General features: G+C 41.7%; 1 protein-coding gene across 2 annotated transcripts in view; it reads right to left on the reverse strand.

The window, feature by feature from the left end:
* Positions 1-19,708, reverse strand: part of Ubqln1 (ubiquilin 1) — a 64,802-nt gene that overhangs the window by 37,527 nt on the left and 7,567 nt on the right. For both annotated transcript variants that reach the window (XM_045131111.1, XM_045131110.1), the window contains exons 2-6: positions 18,249-18,400; positions 13,116-13,231; positions 2,756-3,018; positions 1,559-1,717; positions 1,162-1,396 (exon numbers count right to left, since the gene is read on the reverse strand). In XM_045131111.1, coding sequence (XP_044987046.1) covers positions 1,162-1,396; positions 1,559-1,717; positions 2,756-3,018; positions 13,116-13,231; positions 18,249-18,400 — 925 coding nt within the window. The remainder of the gene's footprint in view (positions 1-1,161; positions 1,397-1,558; positions 1,718-2,755; positions 3,019-13,115; positions 13,232-18,248; positions 18,401-19,708) is intronic.

Here is a 19,708-nt window from a genome sequence, read left to right on the forward strand (position 1 = left end):
GCTTGGTTCCCCAGGACCCACGTTATCCAGATGCACAAGGGGGCGCACGCATCTGGAGTTCGTTTGCAGTGGCTGGAAGCCCTGGCGCGCCCATTCTCAATCTCTTTGTCTCTTTCTCTCTCTGTCACTCTCAAATGAATAAATGAACAAAAAGAAAATTTTTTTTTAAAAACACATCCAAGCACATGTGACAGTTCAAATCGGCATCCAGAAAGCAGAGAAAGAGATGGGACTAGGACAAGGACAAGATATACCTAAAGATCTATATTTCCTTTAGCTAGGTGCCACCTCTTGAAGTTTCCAAACTTTCCAAAATTGTGCTAAGGATCTAGGCTTTAATATGAGCCCATGAAGATCATTTCATTAGGATTCTAAGATCCAATATGTTCTTCAAATGGTAATCAGGGTAATCCCATGGAGCAGTTCTTTGGGGGTATTTTTAAAATATTTATTTGTAGAGAGGAAGGGAGAGAGATACAGAGAGGAAGAGGGAGAGAAAATGGGCATGCCAGGGCCTCCAGTTGCTACAAAACACATTGCAGGTGCAGGTGCCACTTTGTGCATCTAGGTTTATGTGGGTTAACTGGGGAGCCAAAATCAGGTCATTAGGCTTTTCAGGCAAATTCCTTAACCACTGAGTCATCTCTCCAGTCCAGGTTGACTTGGAATTCACTCTGTAATCACAGGCAGGCCTAAAACTCACAGGAATTCTCCTATTTCTGCCTTGAGTGCTGGGGATTAAAGGCATGTGCCAACACACTTGGCTTGTAATCTAATTTTTATTAAAAAAATTTTGTTATGTCTCTGCCTAAAATTTTCTCAGGAACGAGTTCTAGATATCTTCTGTATAACAGTGACTACAATTAATAATGTAAACTGTAGTTGACAATCACTAAGAAGAGAATACACATTCTTTTCTGTCCACAAAGTACTTCAAGTAATAATGCTAATAAGTTTCTTTCAGTCATTTCATAATGCATAGATACATCAAAACATGTTGTACTCCATAAATATATTCAATTTTGAATTTTCTCCTCAAGCAATTCCATAAAACCTGCAATGTAAGGATACTTCATGAAAGGTATACACTACACATGCATACGAAAGTATTTCATCAGTCATGTGATAACAATGAAAAGCGTATGACTTAGGTAAACATACCTCCTACTCCAGTTACCAGATTTGGTCCCGTGGTGCTCTGCCCAGCAGGAACACTGGTAGCGCTTCCAGCAGAGCCACTCACAGTGCTGGTGTTGCCACTAGAAGCTGATGAACTCTGTGAAGCCTGTGGAGCCCATGGATTGGGTAAGGGATCTCTATTTTCTGTACGAGAAGGTTGACTACCTTCACCTGAGGTTGTACTGCTCACTAAGGAAGCAAATGGGTTACCACCAAACTGTAATAAAAACACATACACACAAACACACACACACAAAAAAAATCATAAATAAGCTTTAAGGATACAAACTATTTTTTAATGAAATCACATTCCCTATCACACACATATTTCGTAGACAGAAACTACTCCTAGGCCCCAGCCTCAGGGCCAGTGGATTACCTGTTCTTGTGCGGCACTCAGCATTGGTTCCTGAATATCTGTATACATGCGTCGTAAAGCATTGTAGCCCCCAGGAATACTTTCTAGGTTGCTCAAGGCTCTATCCTGGTTTCTCATCATTTCCTGCATCATTGCTGGATTCCTGGCAAGCTCCAGTGTCTAGGAAAAATAAAATCCTGTTTGAAATACACATGACCCTAGCATGCCCATTCTCATTTCCTCTCTCTCTATGCTTGAAAATAAACTTAAATCAATATTTAAAAACAAAAACTAGCCTGTAGTTCCAGCCCTGAGGACTGAGGTAGGAGAAATGTCTTGAGTTTGAGGCCAGCCTGAGACTACAGAATGAGATCCAGGTCAGCCTGGGCTACAGTGAGACCCTGCCTATTATATAAACAAACTATCAAAACAGAAAATTTGGCCGGAGAGATGGCTTAATGATTAAGGCGCTTGCCTGCAGAGCCAAAGGACCCCGATTTGATTGCCCAAGACCCATGTACAAGGTGATGCATATGTCTGGAGTTCGTTTGCAATGGCTGGATGCCCTGGCACACATACACTCCTATCTTCCTCTTTTGCTCTCTCAAATAAATAAATAAAAGTCTTAATAAACAACAACAAAAAATTCTAGTCAATCTTCAGATAGTATATAGTAACTCTGCTAGAACATAACTTTGCAACAACCTATCTACTTTTTGTTGTTTCAATTTTCTTGTCCTTTTCTACCTGCTACAAGCCTGACTTCACCTGCTTGGTTCACGGGACAACTAATTCTATTTTACAGAATGAAATGACATCTAATTCTAAAATCAGAAAAATTAAGAATTTTAAACCAAATTTGCTGTAGTATTTAAATCACAATAACTTAAGACTTCTGATGGATACCACTTCAAACAAGCCAACATTCATAACATCAACAAAGTAATCTGTTATGAATTGCCCATCTCTAGAAAGACTGTTTCTTAATCCTTCAAACTGTTAAAAAAAAAAAAAAAAAAACTACCAGGCACAGCAGAAAATAATCCAAATTAGTTCACTGTTGAGTTTTCCTAAAATTTAACTAGGTTTCTCTTTAGTAGCACTATATACGATGACATTTTCATAAGCTACAGAAAAAAATATATAGAATAATATAGGAAAAATTAGATACATGCAATTTTTTTGCTACTAAATAAACTTTAGCAAGTGTCTACATACTTGTCGCATTATATCTGGATTATTGAGCATATGACTAATTTCTGGATTTCTTTGTATCAATTGCTGCATTTGTGGATTGGCCATAATCAATTGCCTCATCAGGTCAGGATTTGAGAGCATGCTCTGGACGAAGGGATTTTCCATTATCTGGACCATCATTTCAGGGTTGGACAATAGTTGTCGTTGCATTTGGCTCTGTAGTTCGGAGAAGTTGGTTGTATTCAAACCCAAACTACTCAGGCCTGCAAGTCCTCCAAGTCCACCTTAGAGGAAACAAAGACAGAAAAAAAGACATACAAATAAACTTTATTATTACCATATTTGTGCTCAAGTATGAAGATACAAACCATTAACTCAATAGTTCATCATTTTAAAAAAACCTTTTTTTTTTTTTTTTTTTTGTTTTTATGAGGCAGGGTCTCACTCTAGGCCAGGCTGACGTAGAACTCAACTGTGTAGTCCCTGGCTGACCTTAAACTCACAGCAATCCTCCTACCTCTGCCTCCTGTGGGAAGGAGGGAGAAGAGAGGGAGGATGGGTGCATCAGGGCCCCTAGCTGCTGCAAACAAACTATAGGTGCACGGTAACTTCAGATGCACGTGCCACTTTATGCATCTGATTTTACAAGGGTACTGGGGAATCGGACTTGGATCATTAGGTATTATATGGGCAAGTTCCTTAACCACTCCCATGGAACCCCCCCCAAATTTGTTTTTAAATATTTTATTTATTTATTTGAGAGAGAGAGAAAAGGAGGGGGAGAGACAGAGACAAAGAGAATGAGAATGGTTGTGCCAGGGCCTCCAACCACTGCAAACGAACTCCAGGTACATGTGCCCCCTTGTGCATCTGGCTTACGTGGGTTCTGGAGAGTCAAACTGGGACCCTTTGGCTTTGCAGGCAAATGCCTTAACCACTAAGCCATCTGTCCAGCCCCCCAATATTTTTTAAAACAATAAAAAGACAAGTATGCTTATATGCTTAATTCCTTTCATGTAAGTTGGATATGAAGTGTTCCACCAAAGGCCTGACTCCCAATTGGTGACACTGATGAGAAGCGATTAAATAATGAGGCTGCTAACTTCATCTATGACTTAACCAACTGTTGAGTTCAGAGTTGCAGTATACCTGAAGAAGTGAGTCACTGGGGGATTGGCTTTGAAGGGTAGTATCTTTATTTCCAGATTTCCTGCATCTATTGATGGGAGACATAAGGGAAGGATAGGGCATTTTTCTATTCTATATTATAAAGACACATTTAAAAAATATTTTTACTTATTTGCAAGGAGAGAGAGAGAGAGAGAAAGGGGAGGGAGGGAGGGAGAGAAAAAATATACACAGAGAGAATAGGCATCCTAGGGCCTCCAACCACTGCAAACCAACTCTAGATGCATATGCCATTATATATCCAGCTTTACATGGGTCCTGGGGAATCTAACTTAGGTGGTTAGGCTTTGCAGACAGGATCCTTACTGCTGAGCTATCTCCCCAGCCCTAAAGACATTTGTATCCCATATTGTAGAAAGGAATCTGCATGTATACTGTTCCTCACCTCCTCCAAGATAGGTCTCACCTTAGCCATGGCTGACCTGGAACTCACTCTGTAGACCAAGGCTGGCCTCAAACTCACAGAGATCCTCCTACCTCTGCCTCCTGAGTGCTGGGTTAAAGATGTGCACCACCATGCCCAGATCTGTACTACACATTGTTAAAGGTTGGTTTGTTCTGAGTTAAACTACTTCTTAGGTCAGATGCCCTTGGAGGAATACTGGCAGACACTAACTATACTAAGCCTAGAGATCCAGAGACTGAGGGAGAAATATAAGAGCTGATAAGGGGCTGGGGAGATGGTTTAGTGGTTAAGGCACTTGCCTGAGAAGCCTAAGGACCCAGGTTTGATTTCTTAGTACTCATGTAAGTCAGATGCACAAGTGGCACATGCCATCTAGACTTTGTATGCAATGGCTAGAGGCCCTGGGGTACCCATTCTCTCTTTTTCTCATAAACAAACAAATAAATAAAAATATTAACCAGGTGTGATGGCACACACCTTCATTAAAAAAGAGAGATGATAAGGACAGAGTCAAGGTAGTCACAAGTTCCAGAAATGTGGCTAACACTTGACCAAAGGGGTAAACCCAAATTATGTAATGACTATTTCTGCCCACCTTTCTAATCTGCTGACTAGAGATGAGAGATAGGCGGACATTTTCTTTTTGTGTGTGCATGTGGAGGTCACAGGATAACTTCAGATAACATTGCTTAGCCATTCTTTATTCCATCTTTTCCAGTCAAGGTCTTTCACTGGCCTGTGATTTACATAATTAGCCCCAGGGACCCACCTGTCTCCAGACCTGTCATAGTTTAAATCTATGTCCCTCTTAGATTCGGGCATTTTATTAAACCTTGTAATTTGAGTCTCCAGCTGCCTGGTTGGAGGAGGTGTCACTAGGTCTAGCCCACAGGTGTGTTTTGGAGAAAGATCTGATTTCCAGCCCAAGATACTCACAGAGGTTTTGAGCTGGTAGGGTCCCTGCTGTTTGTTGCCAGTTTTGGTGTTTGCTGGCTGGTGACGGTTTCTCTCTGCTTGGAAGCAGCTGCTTCTGCCACTGATGGGCCAACCCCCCCCCCCCCCACACACACACACTGGATCTGTAAGCCTGAAATAAATCCCTTCCTCCTCTAAATTGTGCCTGGTTTGGATGTCCCAGTAATGTGGAGCTGTCTACACCACCACCTCCCTAGCACTGGGATTATAGGTACCCTGGCTTTTTTTTTGGTTTTTCGAGGTAGGGTCTCACTCTAGACCAGGCTGACCTGGAATTCACTATGAAGTCTCAGGGTGGCCTTCAACTCACAATAATCCTCCTACCTCTGCCTCCAGAGTGCTGGGATTAAAGGCCAGTGCTGGGATTAAAAGCGTGCACCACCACGCCTGTTTCTACCATGGCTTTTGAAGACAGTTTTAAAGTAGTACTCTTCTGGACTCTCAGATCAGGGGCTCTCAATAAAGTAAACCCTAAGGGTCCAATTCCTGTCTCTGCTCAGACCTTTGCAGTGACAGGCAGCACAATCTCTGGTTTCCAGGTTACACTAATGAGGTAAGCAGCTCTACCATGGTCAGCTCTGTCACAGGGCCACACAGAGCACCAGCGGATCATGGCTGACCATGTATCAAAATAAGCCTTTTCTCTTTTAAACTGTTTCTCTCAAGTATTTTGTCACAACAGCAAAAAGCCAAGCACATCCTAAAATTGAAGTTAGCCAAAAATTTATACTTTGATATTTGAATCTAAATAACAAAACCAACTAAAGGACTGGAGATGGCTTGGCTGTTAAGGTGCTTGCCAATTAAGCTTACCGTAAAGGTTCCACAATCTTCCCAAACAGCTGGGGATTAAGTATTCAAACACATAAGCCTATGGGAGTGGGGAGGGTATCTGATATTTAAACCACCATAGGAACTGACATTGAAGTTAATTTTTTAAAATTATTGTATTTATTAAGGGAAGGACAGAACCAAGGAAAGGTACCCACATGGCCAGAGATCCTACAAGGAGGCCTGGAAAAATCACGGAGAGAGAAAAGAAAGTTCAAGGAGCTCCTGCCATATGAGGAGTTGGAGGGGATACAGAACCCATGTAGAGAGTTGGGCTATGGGCCAAGCCAGCCCAGGCCCAGCCAAGGGCAAAACTCATAGCTAGAAGTTACCAAGTGGTCAGAGCTGAAATTAAGATTTAAATAGAAGACATGAGGTTTGTATAATCAAGCAGTCTTTGTCCAACTGTGGTCCCACTCATCATGGTCTTTGTAATCCAGGAAGTTGTCAAAACCATAGGAAATTAGGAGGTAGGTTCTTACTATGGCTGGCACCAGGGCATCAGACACTTTCCCTTTCCCATGCATTCTTTGGAGTTCATTGTTTCAATAGTATCATGTCCAAAGGAAAGGGCACAAATATCTTTTGGAGTATCGCTTGTCACATCAGGATGATGAAAATACCTTGCCTATTCACCTCTTCAAAGCACTGGTCTGTAAGTAATATCCTTTATAATAAACAAACAAATGTCAGCGAAGTGTTTTCCTGAGTTCTTGAAAGCCTTTCTGGAAAAATTTTAAGCTGAGGATAGAGGGCCAAAAGGAGCCCCAATATGTAACTGGTTGGTCAGAAGTACAAATGGACACATAACATGTAAGAAAGCTTTGTAGCAAGAAATTAAGTGGTGATGTAGTAAGCCACAGAATTTCAGATCATTTATTATCTATTATTACCAGACAGCTGATCATGACTAGGGAAAAAAAAAAAAAGAGTTGAAAAGTAGACATGGGCTCAAACTTGAAAATTCCTCAAGAGACTTAAGAGTATTTGAAACAAAATACTCACTTAAAATGTTATTTTACTTGGGCTCAGTGACCCATAATGCAATCCAGAACTCAAGAGGCTTAGGCAGTAGTCGCATGGCAGGTTTGAGGTAGAGCTACATATAGCCAGTCCTTGTTTTAAAAGTTCCCTCCAGGGCTGGAGAGATGGCTTAGCGGTTAAGCGCTTGCCTGTGAAGTCTAAGGACCCCGGTTTGAGGCTCGGTTCCCTAGGTCCCACGTTAGCCAGATGCACAGGGGGCGCACGTGTCTGGAGTTCGTTTGCAGAGGCTGGAAGCCCTGGCGCGCCCATTGTCTCTCTCTCCCTCTATCTGTCTTTCTCTCTGTGTCTGTCGCTCTCAAATAAAATAAAATAAAATAAATTTAAAAAAAAAAGAAGCATTCTGAGTTTCAGGCCAGCCTGAGCTACAAGACTACCAAAAAAAAAAAAAAAAAAAGTTCCCTCCAGAAAATGACATTCTATTTTAAAAGCGCTGTGAGAACAAATGAGAGCAAATATAGATGGAAACCAAAAAGTCTGAGGGACTTTAACCTTTATAATCCTAGCACTCGGGAGGCTGAGGAAGGAGAATCATTGAGTTCAAGGACAGCTTGGGCTAGAGAAAGAGTCTACTTTGAAAAAATAACAACAAGAGAAGAGATTACGTACCAAGAGACTCTCTCTTTGGGAGGGGGGCATAGCAATTTGAGAGGCAAGATGGCTAAGTTAAAAAAAAAAATGGGGGCTGGAGAGATGGCTTAGTGGTTAAGGCACTTGCCTGTAAAACCAAAGGATCCAGGTTAGATTCCCAGAACCCACATAAACCACATGCACAAAGTGACACATGTCTGGAGTTAGCTTGCAGTGGCTGGAAGCCCTAATGTGCCCATTCATACTCTCTCTCTCAAATATTTTTTAAAAAGTTAAAAAATAAATGGGGGGCCAGGCATGGTGGCCCACGCCTTTAATCCCAGCACCTGGGAGGCATAGGCAACAGTATCACAGTGAGTTCAAGGCCAGTCTGAGCTGCAGTGTGACCCTACCTCAAAAACCAAAGCAAGGGCTGGAAAGATGGCCTAGCAGTTAAGGCACTTGTGAAGCCTTAGGAGCCAGGTTTGATTTCCTAGGATCTGAGTAAGCCAGAGGCACAAAGTGGAGCATACGTCTGGAATTCATTTGCAGCGGCTTCCTGGCATGCCCATTCTATCTACCTGCCTCTTTTTTTCCTCTCTCTCATTCTCTCTCAAATAAATAAAATTAAAACAAAATAAGGGCTGGAGAGACGGCTTTTAAGCAGTTACGGCACTTGCCTGTGAAGCCTAAGGACCCAGGTTCCATTCCCCAGTACTCACCATAAGCCAGATGCACAAGGTGGTGCATGCGTCTCAATTTCATTTGCAACCCTGGCATGTCCATTCCCTCTCTCTTTCTCTGCCTGCCTCAAATAAAAAAGCTGAGTGCCATGCACACTGTAACCTACGTTTCGTGTGTCCATGTGTGGAAGGGTAGGGGAGGTAGAGACAGGAGAACTGCTGGGGTTCATTGGTCAGCAAGTCTGACTGAACATGGCAGCTCCTGGTTTGCAGTGTGTGTATGTGTGTGGGGGGGAGAGATGAGACTTGCTGGGGCTTAATGGTCAACCAGTCTGCCTGAACATGGCAGCTCCAGGTTCTCAAGGAAATAATGTGGAAGAACAGAGGAGGACACCTAATGTTCCCCACTAGCCTGGACATATACATGCCAACATAAAAAAGCACAGGAAAAAAAAGAAACCCGTAAATAAGATAGGAAAAAAGGTTAGAAAGTTAACTAGGCTGAAAACAAACAGAAACAGGTATCAGGCTGGGTGTCATGTTGGGCCCTTCATTGACAGCTACCTACTTCCAACCAAAGCAGGAATGAGCCTTTGCCTGTTACTTGGTAGTTAATAGTGTACACCATCAACTATAGCTCCAAGCTTAATTATGTGCTGGGGGATTAGGGTCCTGGTGATAAACACCTTCCAGGTTATAGGCTCTGCCTATTGTCCAGGGGAAGTCATTTGTATCCTGTATGCCAGCAACACAGTGGCCACCTCCATGCACCTGCATCCTCCATGAGTTTGCAGGTACCCACTTCAAGATGCATTGCTTCCTAGTTTCTAGGTTGTTTTTTGGGGAGGGGGGCATGATGTATGTGGGTGTGGTGTGCATGTATGTTACTATTTGTGTGGGAGCACAAGTATATGAGGCGCATACATGTATATGGAAGCCAGAGGTCAATTATCAGATGTCTTCCTTAATCACTTTCTACTTTATTTTTTTAATTTGTTTATTTAAGGAATACACACACACACACACACACACACACACACACATTTACTTGCAAGCAGAGAGAGATTAACAGAGAGACAGACAGAATGGGTGCACCAGGGCCTCCAGCTACTACAAATGGACCACTTTGTGCATCTGTGGGTATTGAGGTCGACAAGCTTCATAGGCAAACACCTTAAGTGCTGAGCCATCTCTCCAGCCCATCCACTTTAGTTTTTGAGACAGGGGAATCTCATTAAACCTTAAGCTACCACACAAGCTAGACTACCTAACCTGCATATGCCTCAAGGATCCTCCAGTCTCCACCTCCCCAGCACTGTGACTTCACACACACACCACCATAAACAGCTTTTAGGTGGGTAATGGGGGTCTGAACTAAGGTCCTGACTGAGCTATCTCCTCAGCCCTGTTAATTCCTCTTGAAGAACCTGCGCTGAGGTAACTAAACCTGCAGCCCAGCAATCAAATCCAGATGCAGAAACAGCAAAACAAAGTCAGTGTGCTCAACTAGTTCTCAGGCAAGTCAGGCTGGCTGCAGAAGAAGCCAGAAAAACCTAATGAGCTTTCCTCCAGCCTCCCCCTATTGAGCTACCTAGACGGCCTCTGGAGGACACTCCTGAAGACCCCAAGAGCCCAGAAAAAGATGCAATGGTGAAAGGGGTGCAAGAACAGGCTAAGGCTTCAAAGATCTTGTTCTGGAAATCTATGCTAGGCCAATGGGGGACCTGGCCATGCCCTTATGAGGAGGCCGCATGTTGAGTACTGCAAAGATGTGAAAACTTAACTTGGGTACTCCATCTCTACATGTACCCCAAAGTAGTCATAGTGACCTCTCTAGGTTACTACTTTTTCCTCTAGAGCAGACCCAACCAAATCTACCAAAGGCTAGGGATATCTGACATGGTCACCCCTACAAGGTCTGATGCCAACTTCCCTCCTCCTAAGTTGTCAGTGTTGCCTTCTCTCCAAGGCTTCCTTCCCTCTTCCTCTACTTTCTTTCCCCTCATTTTCTTTTTTCCTTCTCTTCTGCCCAGGCACTACTCCCTTCCTCTCCTTTTCTTCTTTCTCTTAGGCCCAGGCCTCTCTTTTTTTCTTGTCTCAATCTTCCTTGTTGGTGGTGAGCTCTTTGTACTTTAATGCTGTGACCCAGACTTCCAGTCTACCTTCCTGTCAAAGTGCACAAAGAAACCAACTGCTCAGGAAGTTGTGATTTTAAACTCTTTCTGAAAAAATATATTCTTTGTTTCAGTGTATAAAAAAGAAAAGTATTCTGTGTGAGAAGGAAGAAACTCAGTAGCAGAGGCTAGTAAGCTAAAAAAGAGATATAAAAGGAAGAGAAAGGAAGGGAGGAGGGTACTTAATAGGATGGTATTGTATATATATGTTAGTAGAAGAATAGGTTAATGGGGGTGAAAAGGCCCAAAGTGAAATCAGGGGAAGAGATTGAGTGAAGGAAAGGTGGAGGGAGGGCTAATCAAAATCCAAAAGGATATAAATAAATCATATGGAATCCTCCAGTTTTGGACAATGGAACACTCAGGAGCCGTAGATTGTTGCTAGAAATTTTTCAGTTCCAGTGAGTTTTTGGTCAGGGAGGTCCTGGATGCCCCCATAACATTATAGGCCATTGCCGAGGCCCTTGGTTTCCCACCAGGAATAGATGGTAAGACCCTACTGCTGAAGACTCCACATACTTGGGCTGCAAGGCCACTGAGAAATCCTGCTGGAACTGAGCTGATAACCTCCTCCATGTAGACCAGCTGACAGAAAGCTAGAAGAAGCCATTCTACATGCAGGTCAATGGGAGAAAGAGATACCATCAGTGAAGATAACCAACAGTAGACACTGCAAGCCTTGTAATTGGCCAGCCAGGCCAAATAAGCCAACGGGTGCAATAGTGGCGTGTCTATCATGGTAGAAACCAACTGCCCTCTAAATGGATTGGAGGCCTGCTCCATGGGAGGGAATACATTCCTGATACTGAAAACTTCAAATGGGGAGTCATGAACCCTAGGGGTGTAATGTCTGCTGATGTCTGGATAAGTGTATATACTATGCTTATCAAACTGCCCAGCAAGCACTTCTCTTATTATTTATACCCTTATGTTAATGCTACTCTCACTTTGGGTAGAGAATCTTCTCTTTTCAGAGGGCAGTGACCTTGGAATGACTCAGAAAGCATCATGGTGCTGGAAAGAAGTGACTAGAATACCAAGTAACATCTCAATCACACCTTCCAAGGCTCAGGGTATTTGTTGGAGAGTTGGCAGGAAGAATGTAAGAGTTAAAGGAAGGGTAGGACTTCTTACAACATGCTACCTTCAGACATAAAATGGCCTGGATATCCATGACCTCACTGTGCCTGACACTACCTACACAAGACCATCATAAGAGGAGGAAAAGATCATGACATCAAAATAAAAGAGAGACTGATTGAGATGGGGAGGGGATGTGATGGACAGTAGAATTTCAAAGGGTAAAGTAGGGGGAGGGAGGGAATTACCATAGGATATTTTTTATAATCATGGAAGATGTTAATAAAAATTGAGAGAGGAAAAAAAGTAATGCCATTTCTGGTACTGTTCTAGTTACATAACTTAAAAACTAAAGATTTAAGCCATGCCATCTATTTAGTTCCACTTTTGTAGCTTCAGGGTACTCCCCCCCCCCAACAGAACCTCAATATAAGAAACCAAATCAAAGCCGGGCGTGGTGGTGCACGCCTTAATCCCAGCACTCGGGAGGCAGAGGTAGGAGGACTGCCGTGAGTTCGAGGCCACCCTGAGACTCCATAGTGAATTCCAGGTCAGCCTGGGCTAGAGTGAGACCCTACCTTGAAAAACAAAACACACACACACACACACACACACACACACACACACACACACACAAAAGAAACCAAATCAAGACAAGGGATTTAGGGGTCTGAGGAGATGACTCTGATTAAAGGAGTTTGCTTGCAAAGCCTACCAGCCTGGGTTAGATTCCCCAGTAGCTACATAAATCCCAGTGCACAACGTGGCACATACATCTAGAGTCTGTTTGCAGCAATAAGAGCCCTGCCATGTCTACTCCCTCCTCATGTAAATATATAAGATTGTTGGGTTTTTTTCCCCCCTAAGTGCTTTGGGATGATACAGAAGACACTTAACCACTAGGCTTGCTTTCAGGCCACAGTCCTTCCATGTATTCAGGACAATTTCAATATAGATCAAGTGTGGCAGTGCATGCATATAATCTTTACAGTCAAAAGGCCAAGGTCAGAAGAATGCAGACTTCCAGGCTAGCTTGGGCTGTCTGGCAAGACCTTGTCTCAGAAAGTGAGAAAAAGACAAGTGCTGCAGTCTATTAAACTACTCTTTATTAATAAGTACAGAATAATTATTTTCCTGACCAGAGTTTATGACCAGTCAACTAAACAACTTCAGATGCTATTATGTGGTAGTCAGATCAGGTGCATAAATATTGCACCTCTTTCATCTTTTATTATTTAACAAGATGACAGTAACCATTAACTAAATTTAAGTGTAAGTTTATTTATAAAGAAGATCAACATCCCAAACTACTTCCTTAATATCAACTATTATTAAAGTTAGTGTTTTAAAAAAATATCATTTGATATAAACTACCCTTACAAGAGGATTCTTTTTCTTTCCACCCCTATTAAACTGACTAAAAAGACACTTACCTACACCAAAAGGACTGTTGGTAGCAGAACCTGATGCAGGGTTACTGTTTGGAGCTGATGAATTATTAGCATTGCCTCCAGTGGTATTTGTTTGCGGAGCTGGGTTATCTTGTGGCCTAGAGAAAGTAAATCACAATGTAAGTAGTGGAGCTAATTAATTTTAAAAGAACTTCTATGGGGGGCTGGAAAGATGGTGCAGTGGTTAAGGGTAGGGGTGGTTGCTTTCAAGGCCTGATGGTCTGGATTTGATTTCTCAGTACTCATGTAAAACCAGATGCACAGGGTGGTACATGAACCTGAGTTTGGTTGCAATGGCAAGAAGCCCCTCCCCACTTGCAAATGAATAAGTAAAAACATTAAAAAAAAAAAATGAACTTTGGGGCTGGAGCGATGGCTCAGTTTAAGTGCTTACCTGCAAAGCTTAATGACCCAAGTTTGATTCCCCAGTACCCACATAAGCCAAATGCACAAATATTAAAGTCCCATATGTACCCTCTAAAATCCCAAACAGCCATAAATAAGGAAAAGCCATAGATAAAGGGTATGCTTTTCATAAGTACTCTGAGACAACTAAGCTTTAGGAACAAAGGTTAGAAACATAGTAATAAAACCTTATAAATTACAATATCACTGCTGTGTATAATATGCACATAAATATTTCATTACTTTCAATCATATGCTGATTACATAGGAAAGGAAAACAGGCTGAGGTGGTGGCTCAGTTGGTAAACTACTTGCCATTCAAGCATGAATCCTCCGAAATCACAGAAATGGCAGATGTTGAAATTGTACCTATAATCCCACCACTCAAGAAGTGGGGACAGGCAGATCCCTGACTAACTTTGCTGTCCAAACTAAAGAGCTCTGGGTTCAGTGAGACCCTGTTTCAATAAATAAGGAGCAAAGTGATAAAGGGAGACACCTGGTGTTTACCTCTGGCCTCCACACACACTCATGCGCACACATATATATACACATATATGTACACATATCCATAAAGCTTGACTGCACAATTTTCTATCCTAGAGGCATAGGGACAAGTTTTACTTAGATCCCTGAAACTGTTAAATTGATATTTTCCCAGGTGGTCTCATGCTGGGAGAAGGAAAAAGCTGAAGCCTGGTGCTAGCCAGAGGGAACTAGTCTCCTACAACAACATTTCAGTGTTTGTAACTTGTTAGTTCATCTTGCCAGGCAGACTGTAGCCAAAACAATGATGGGTTAATGAGGGTAGGACCACACCTTGATCAAGACTGCTCAGTTATGTGCACTTCTTACCCTCAGCCTCATGCTGGGAATGGCAGGATCTCACTAGATCTCTCTGTTCCTCTTTCCAATATGGTCACATGAAAATCAATGTTATTTTCCTCTGCTTTTCACTACTACTACCTGCCTGATTAACTGGTGAGCAAGCATACCTGATTAGGGTTGTCAAAGCTCAGACTTGACTGACACTCCAGAAACACATTACTCAGTATTCTTAAATCAAGCAAAAGACTTTACTAGTAAACTCTCATTTGATACCAGTTAAGAGTCTGAATCTCACTGTTTCAAAGGTTCAGTGATCTTAAAGTCTAAGATTTTTGCTTTTGGTCTCTCTGAAATAAGGATCTGTCTTACAATTGTTTGACAGCCAGTCATCAACTGTAATGCATATGATCTATAGAATTACAGCTAAATTACTGAATTCATTATTGTATTATACAGTGAGTGTAATTACAAACATCCTCAGTAAAATTATCATTAATTGTCATAAGAGATGTATATACATACATATGCATACATAAAAGGAATTTTCTTTCAGTACAGTATTTCCTCTCGGGGAAATAACAACACAAAAATGGCTGAGCAGAAAATCCTAGCACAAGCACAAAGATTGTAGCAAGTTTTTAAGCAATGCTTCACTACTAATGCTCGTAACGTAGCATAGATTTGTATTACAGAAAAGCATGGCCACTGAAGCCAAAGTCAAAAAGGAGTTCAAATGAATCAGCACTGTACATGGTTCTATTAATGTATGATCTCAATACTTGGGACAGAAGGAGCAAGTTCAAGGTCAGCCTGGAATACACAAGTGACACACACCTGATATTCCAGCACTCAGGTTGCTGAGGCAGGAAGATCACACAGGGTCAAGGCAAGCTTATGCTATATAGCAAGACCTAGTCTCAAAAACAAAACCAAAAATGTATTATCAAAATCAGTGTAAAGGAGTTTGGGAAGTCTTTTGTCAATTCACTTCATTTCTTTCTTTTTCATTTTTCTCTTATTTATGAGAGGGGGGGAGGGAGGGAGAGGAGAGAGATAAAATGGGCACACTAGGGCCTCCAGACCCAGCAAATGAACTCCAGATATACACACCACCTTATTTATGCATCTGGCTTTACATGGGTCCTGGGGAACAGAACCTTGATCCTTTGGCTTTTCAGGCAAGCACCTTAATCGCTGAGCCATCTCTCCAGCACCCCCTCCCTTTAAATAAGACGTTTATTTAAACAACACGCTTAAAGGGAAAACTACCTAGGATTAATTTTTTGAGTAATTTATCTCTAAAGACAGATTGCCCTACATGTAACAGCTACATACAAAAGTTATAAAATTGTCCTTGGTTTTACAATGATAAATGAAATATATTAAAATTCTTCAATCTAACAAGGTATGTGATGTTTTTATGTTATTGGGTTTTTATGGCTGTTAAAACAATGAGAGTAAAAGAACTTACTGGGATATTAAAAATACTGAGAAGGAGCCGGGCGTGGTGGCGCACGCCTTTAATCCCAGCACTCAGGAGGCAGAGGTAGGAGGATTGCCGTGAGTTCAAGGCCACCCTGAGACTCCATAGTGAATTCCAGGTCAGCCTGGACAAGAGTGAGACCCTACCTCGAAAAACCAAAAAAAAAAAAAAAAAAAAATACTGAGAAGGGCTGGATGTGATGGCACATGCCTTTAACCCTAGCACTCGGGAGGGAGAGGTAGGAGGATCGCCATGAGTTCGAGGCCACCCTGAGAATACAGAGTGAATTCCAGATCAGCCTGGGCTAGAGACCCTACCTCGAAAAAACAAAATAAAACAAACAAACAGGACTGGAATATAAAGGTAAGAGCTGAATGACCATGAAACTAATGGAGAAAGGAGTATTTTCACAGAACCAGTACTTTCCCCCCATATCATCTCCATTTGGTAACAACCAAAACATTGGCCATTTAGTTTAAAACAGTGACTTTATGTACAGTAAAGGAATAGGGAAAGATATAATGAAATAGAAAAAAACTATACTAAAGTAGTCAGAAAAAAAAAAGAAAGTAGTCAGGATGTGGTGGAACCAAATTGTGGCTTTCTAATTTAGAATGCATTCTTGGTCTATAACAAAATCATGGAGTAAAGTAGCAAATTTCCTATTTAGTAAACACCTCCTGGTTGGTGCTGGAACATATCAATTGTATCTTCATCTTCCATTTCCAACTGTGGAAGTGTGTCTGTTTCATTGACTGGCTGCCTGTCAGGTTGGAATCTGATCTGCCTCACTGATGAACCTGTTGTTCACAACAGGCTTCATTTTAGTTTACTAAGTAGTGTATGCTTTGTAATCTTAAACTGCACCATAGAACCATCCTGCCCTGCAACCTTCAAATTAATGATTGTTGTTCGGTCTTTATTCCTTCTGTGGGTTTTTGTCAGCCACAGTGAGCACTGGAGTCTCCTCAACTGCCGCTTCAAAAAACAGTTTGCACTGAAGGAACACCTTACTTCACTTCTTATTGCACTGTGCTTTCTTAGGTATGTGCATATGAGTGATATGTAATAAAATCTCATACCCAAATAAATCTAAAGCTCTTTTATTAAGGATAAAATAAAATTAGATAAGGCCATGTGGTGGCATACACCGTTAATCCCATCAGAGGAAGGAAGAACACCATGAGTTTAGAGTCAGCCTGGGCTATAGTAGGATCCTACCTCAAACAAACAAACAAAAAAAGATGACAAGAAAATATGAGTTTGAGCCAGGCATGGTGGCACACACCTTTGATCCCAGCACTTGGGAGGCAGAAATATGATAGCCCTAAGTTCAAGACCAGTCTGGGTTAGAGTGAGATCCTACCTGTGGGAGGAAGGAGCAACATGAGTTTCATTAGGAAGGAGTATTCTTTTTCAGTAAGTAACAAAATAAAGGTTTCTCTTAAAACAACGGCACATTAATTTAGTAAGTTATAGCCGGATGTGGTGGCACTTGGAAGGCAGAAGTAGGATTGCCATGAGTTCAAGGCCACCCTGAGACTACATAGTGAATTCCAGGTCAGCCTAAACTAGAGCGAAACCCTACCTCAAAAAACTAAGAAACAAAAAGAAAGTAAATTATGGGGTAGGTCACGAAGATCTATGTCTGTTAACTTTCCCTAAAGCAAAAAGAACAGCTAAAAATGTGTTACAAATTTGTTTTTTCACTCAAATAATATAGAAGAATGAACTGCTAACCCTTCCACAGTGTTGAATGTGGGGCTGCTGAGCTTGTAGGTTAGAACACCTGTCCAGGATGACTGAGGCCCTACATCTGCTTCTAGGCAATGCACTCCCCCAAGAGAGAAGAAAAACAATGGTTGTCTAACAAATGTATAAGCATTAATATAGAATTACTGTTTGTTTTACAGCCAGGGTCTCACTCTAGACCATACTAGACCATCCCTAAGTAGCCCTGGCTATCTCTGAATTCAGTGATTCTCCTGCCTCAGCCCACAATAGGTTGTTTTCCCCCCAAACATTTTGCTACCAAAAAGTAACAAGGTATTTTAGCCATTTAAATAATAACAAAGAAAAGCCCCTTTAAAGCCAAGCCTGGTTATTTAAAAAAAGATAAATATAGGGGCTGGGGAGATGCCTCAGTCAATGAAGTGTTAAGCACAAAGACCTAAGTTCCAATCTCCAGCACTTATGTAAAAGCTGAACAAGATTGCATGGCCCTGTGATCATGACTCTAACAAAGTAGAGATAGAAAGATCCCTTGTCTCAAAAACTTCGGTGCAGTGATTGAAGAAAGCACTACTATCCTCCACACTCATGAAACCCCCAACACCACATACACAAAAGACAATATAAACACTTACTATAGTTAACATGTCTGTCTTCTAAAACCATACCTGTTTTGTGTTTTGATGACAAGGTGAACAGTAAGTCCATCATGGATTCCATGCTGACTCAAAGTATCTTGATCTTTTAAAATTTTTCCAGCAAATATCAACACAAGTTGGTCAGTATGCGATTTGAATCGTTTAGAGATTTCTTCTTTGAACTGAGTAAGATAAAAATAAGTACAAATTATAGGTGTTTGGCACCATCCAAAGTGGTATCCAGAAATATCTCAGAGGTCCCTACTACAGATATCACAACCTAATGTTACCAATGCATTCTTTGTGTCGATAGCAAGCATTCAAACACAAGTCTATAGGGGACATTTCATAGCCAAACCACCAAGCCTAGTGGGCTGTTTGTAAGACTGTGTGGAACCTTAAGCCTTGCTGGAGGAAGAGTGACCCTGCATGTGGTACTTGAAGTGTTCTAGTCCAGTCCCTCTTGGTCCCCACCAATGTGAAGATGTGGTACTCAGATATTTGCCCTTGTCGTGTTTCCCCCAACCCCTCAAAACCTGAAGCCTTCAAACACCTTCCTTTCATAAGCTGCTTCTAGTCTAGTAGTTTGTCCCAGCAATGAGAAAGTAACTGATATACTAGGGAACAAAGTAACATGCAGAAACAGAAAAGAAGGGCTGTGGACATGGCTCAGCAGTTAAGGTACTTGTCTGCAAAGCCTAAGGACTCCAGTTCCCCAGTATCCATGTAAAGCCAAATGCACAAGGTGGCAAATGCTTCTGGAGTTCATTTGCAGCGGCTAGAAGCTCTGGGGTGTCCATTCTCTATCTGCCTCTTTCTTGTGCTCTCTCTCTCTCAAAGAAATAAAATCCTTTTTTGAAAGAAGGAGAAAAACATGACAGTGTAAACAGGAAAGAGAAAAATCATTCCAAACCACAATGGAATTGATAAAACTTCTAGCTTACTTGACGAAGGAAATAACAGAGAAGACATAAACTAAAGAACAGAAAGAAACACTCCTCTGGCTTTGAAAAGAATAAAGGGACTGTGAAGACTTTCAGCTGTTAAAGGTGCTTTCTTCAGAAGTCTGCTGACCCAGGTTTGATTCCCTAGCCATAAAGCCATGCATCAGGGGGATTTGTCTTCAGCACCTGGAGACCTGGGCACGCACATGAACAGACTAAGTAAATAAATTAAAAAAAAAATTTTAAGGAGGGGGGGCTGGAGAGATGGCTTGGCACTTGCCAAAGAAGCTGGGTATGGTGGCATATGCCTTTAATCCTGTATATGCTTAAAAAAACAACAACAACAAACTATCAGTTCTTGTCTAGCTAACAGTTCTTCTCTTTCAAATTTGCTATTGTTGGGCTGGCATAGTGGTGCACGGCTTTAATCCCAGCACTTGGGAAGGCAGAGGTAGGAAGACCACTGTGAGTTCGAGGTCACCCTGAGAATACAGAGTGAAATCCTGGTCAGCCTGAGCTAAAGTAAGACCCTACCTCGAAAAACAA

Source organism: Jaculus jaculus, chromosome 12 (assembly GCF_020740685.1).
Source record: "Jaculus jaculus isolate mJacJac1 chromosome 12, mJacJac1.mat.Y.cur, whole genome shotgun sequence".
NCBI lineage: Eukaryota > Metazoa > Chordata > Mammalia > Rodentia > Dipodidae > Jaculus > Jaculus jaculus.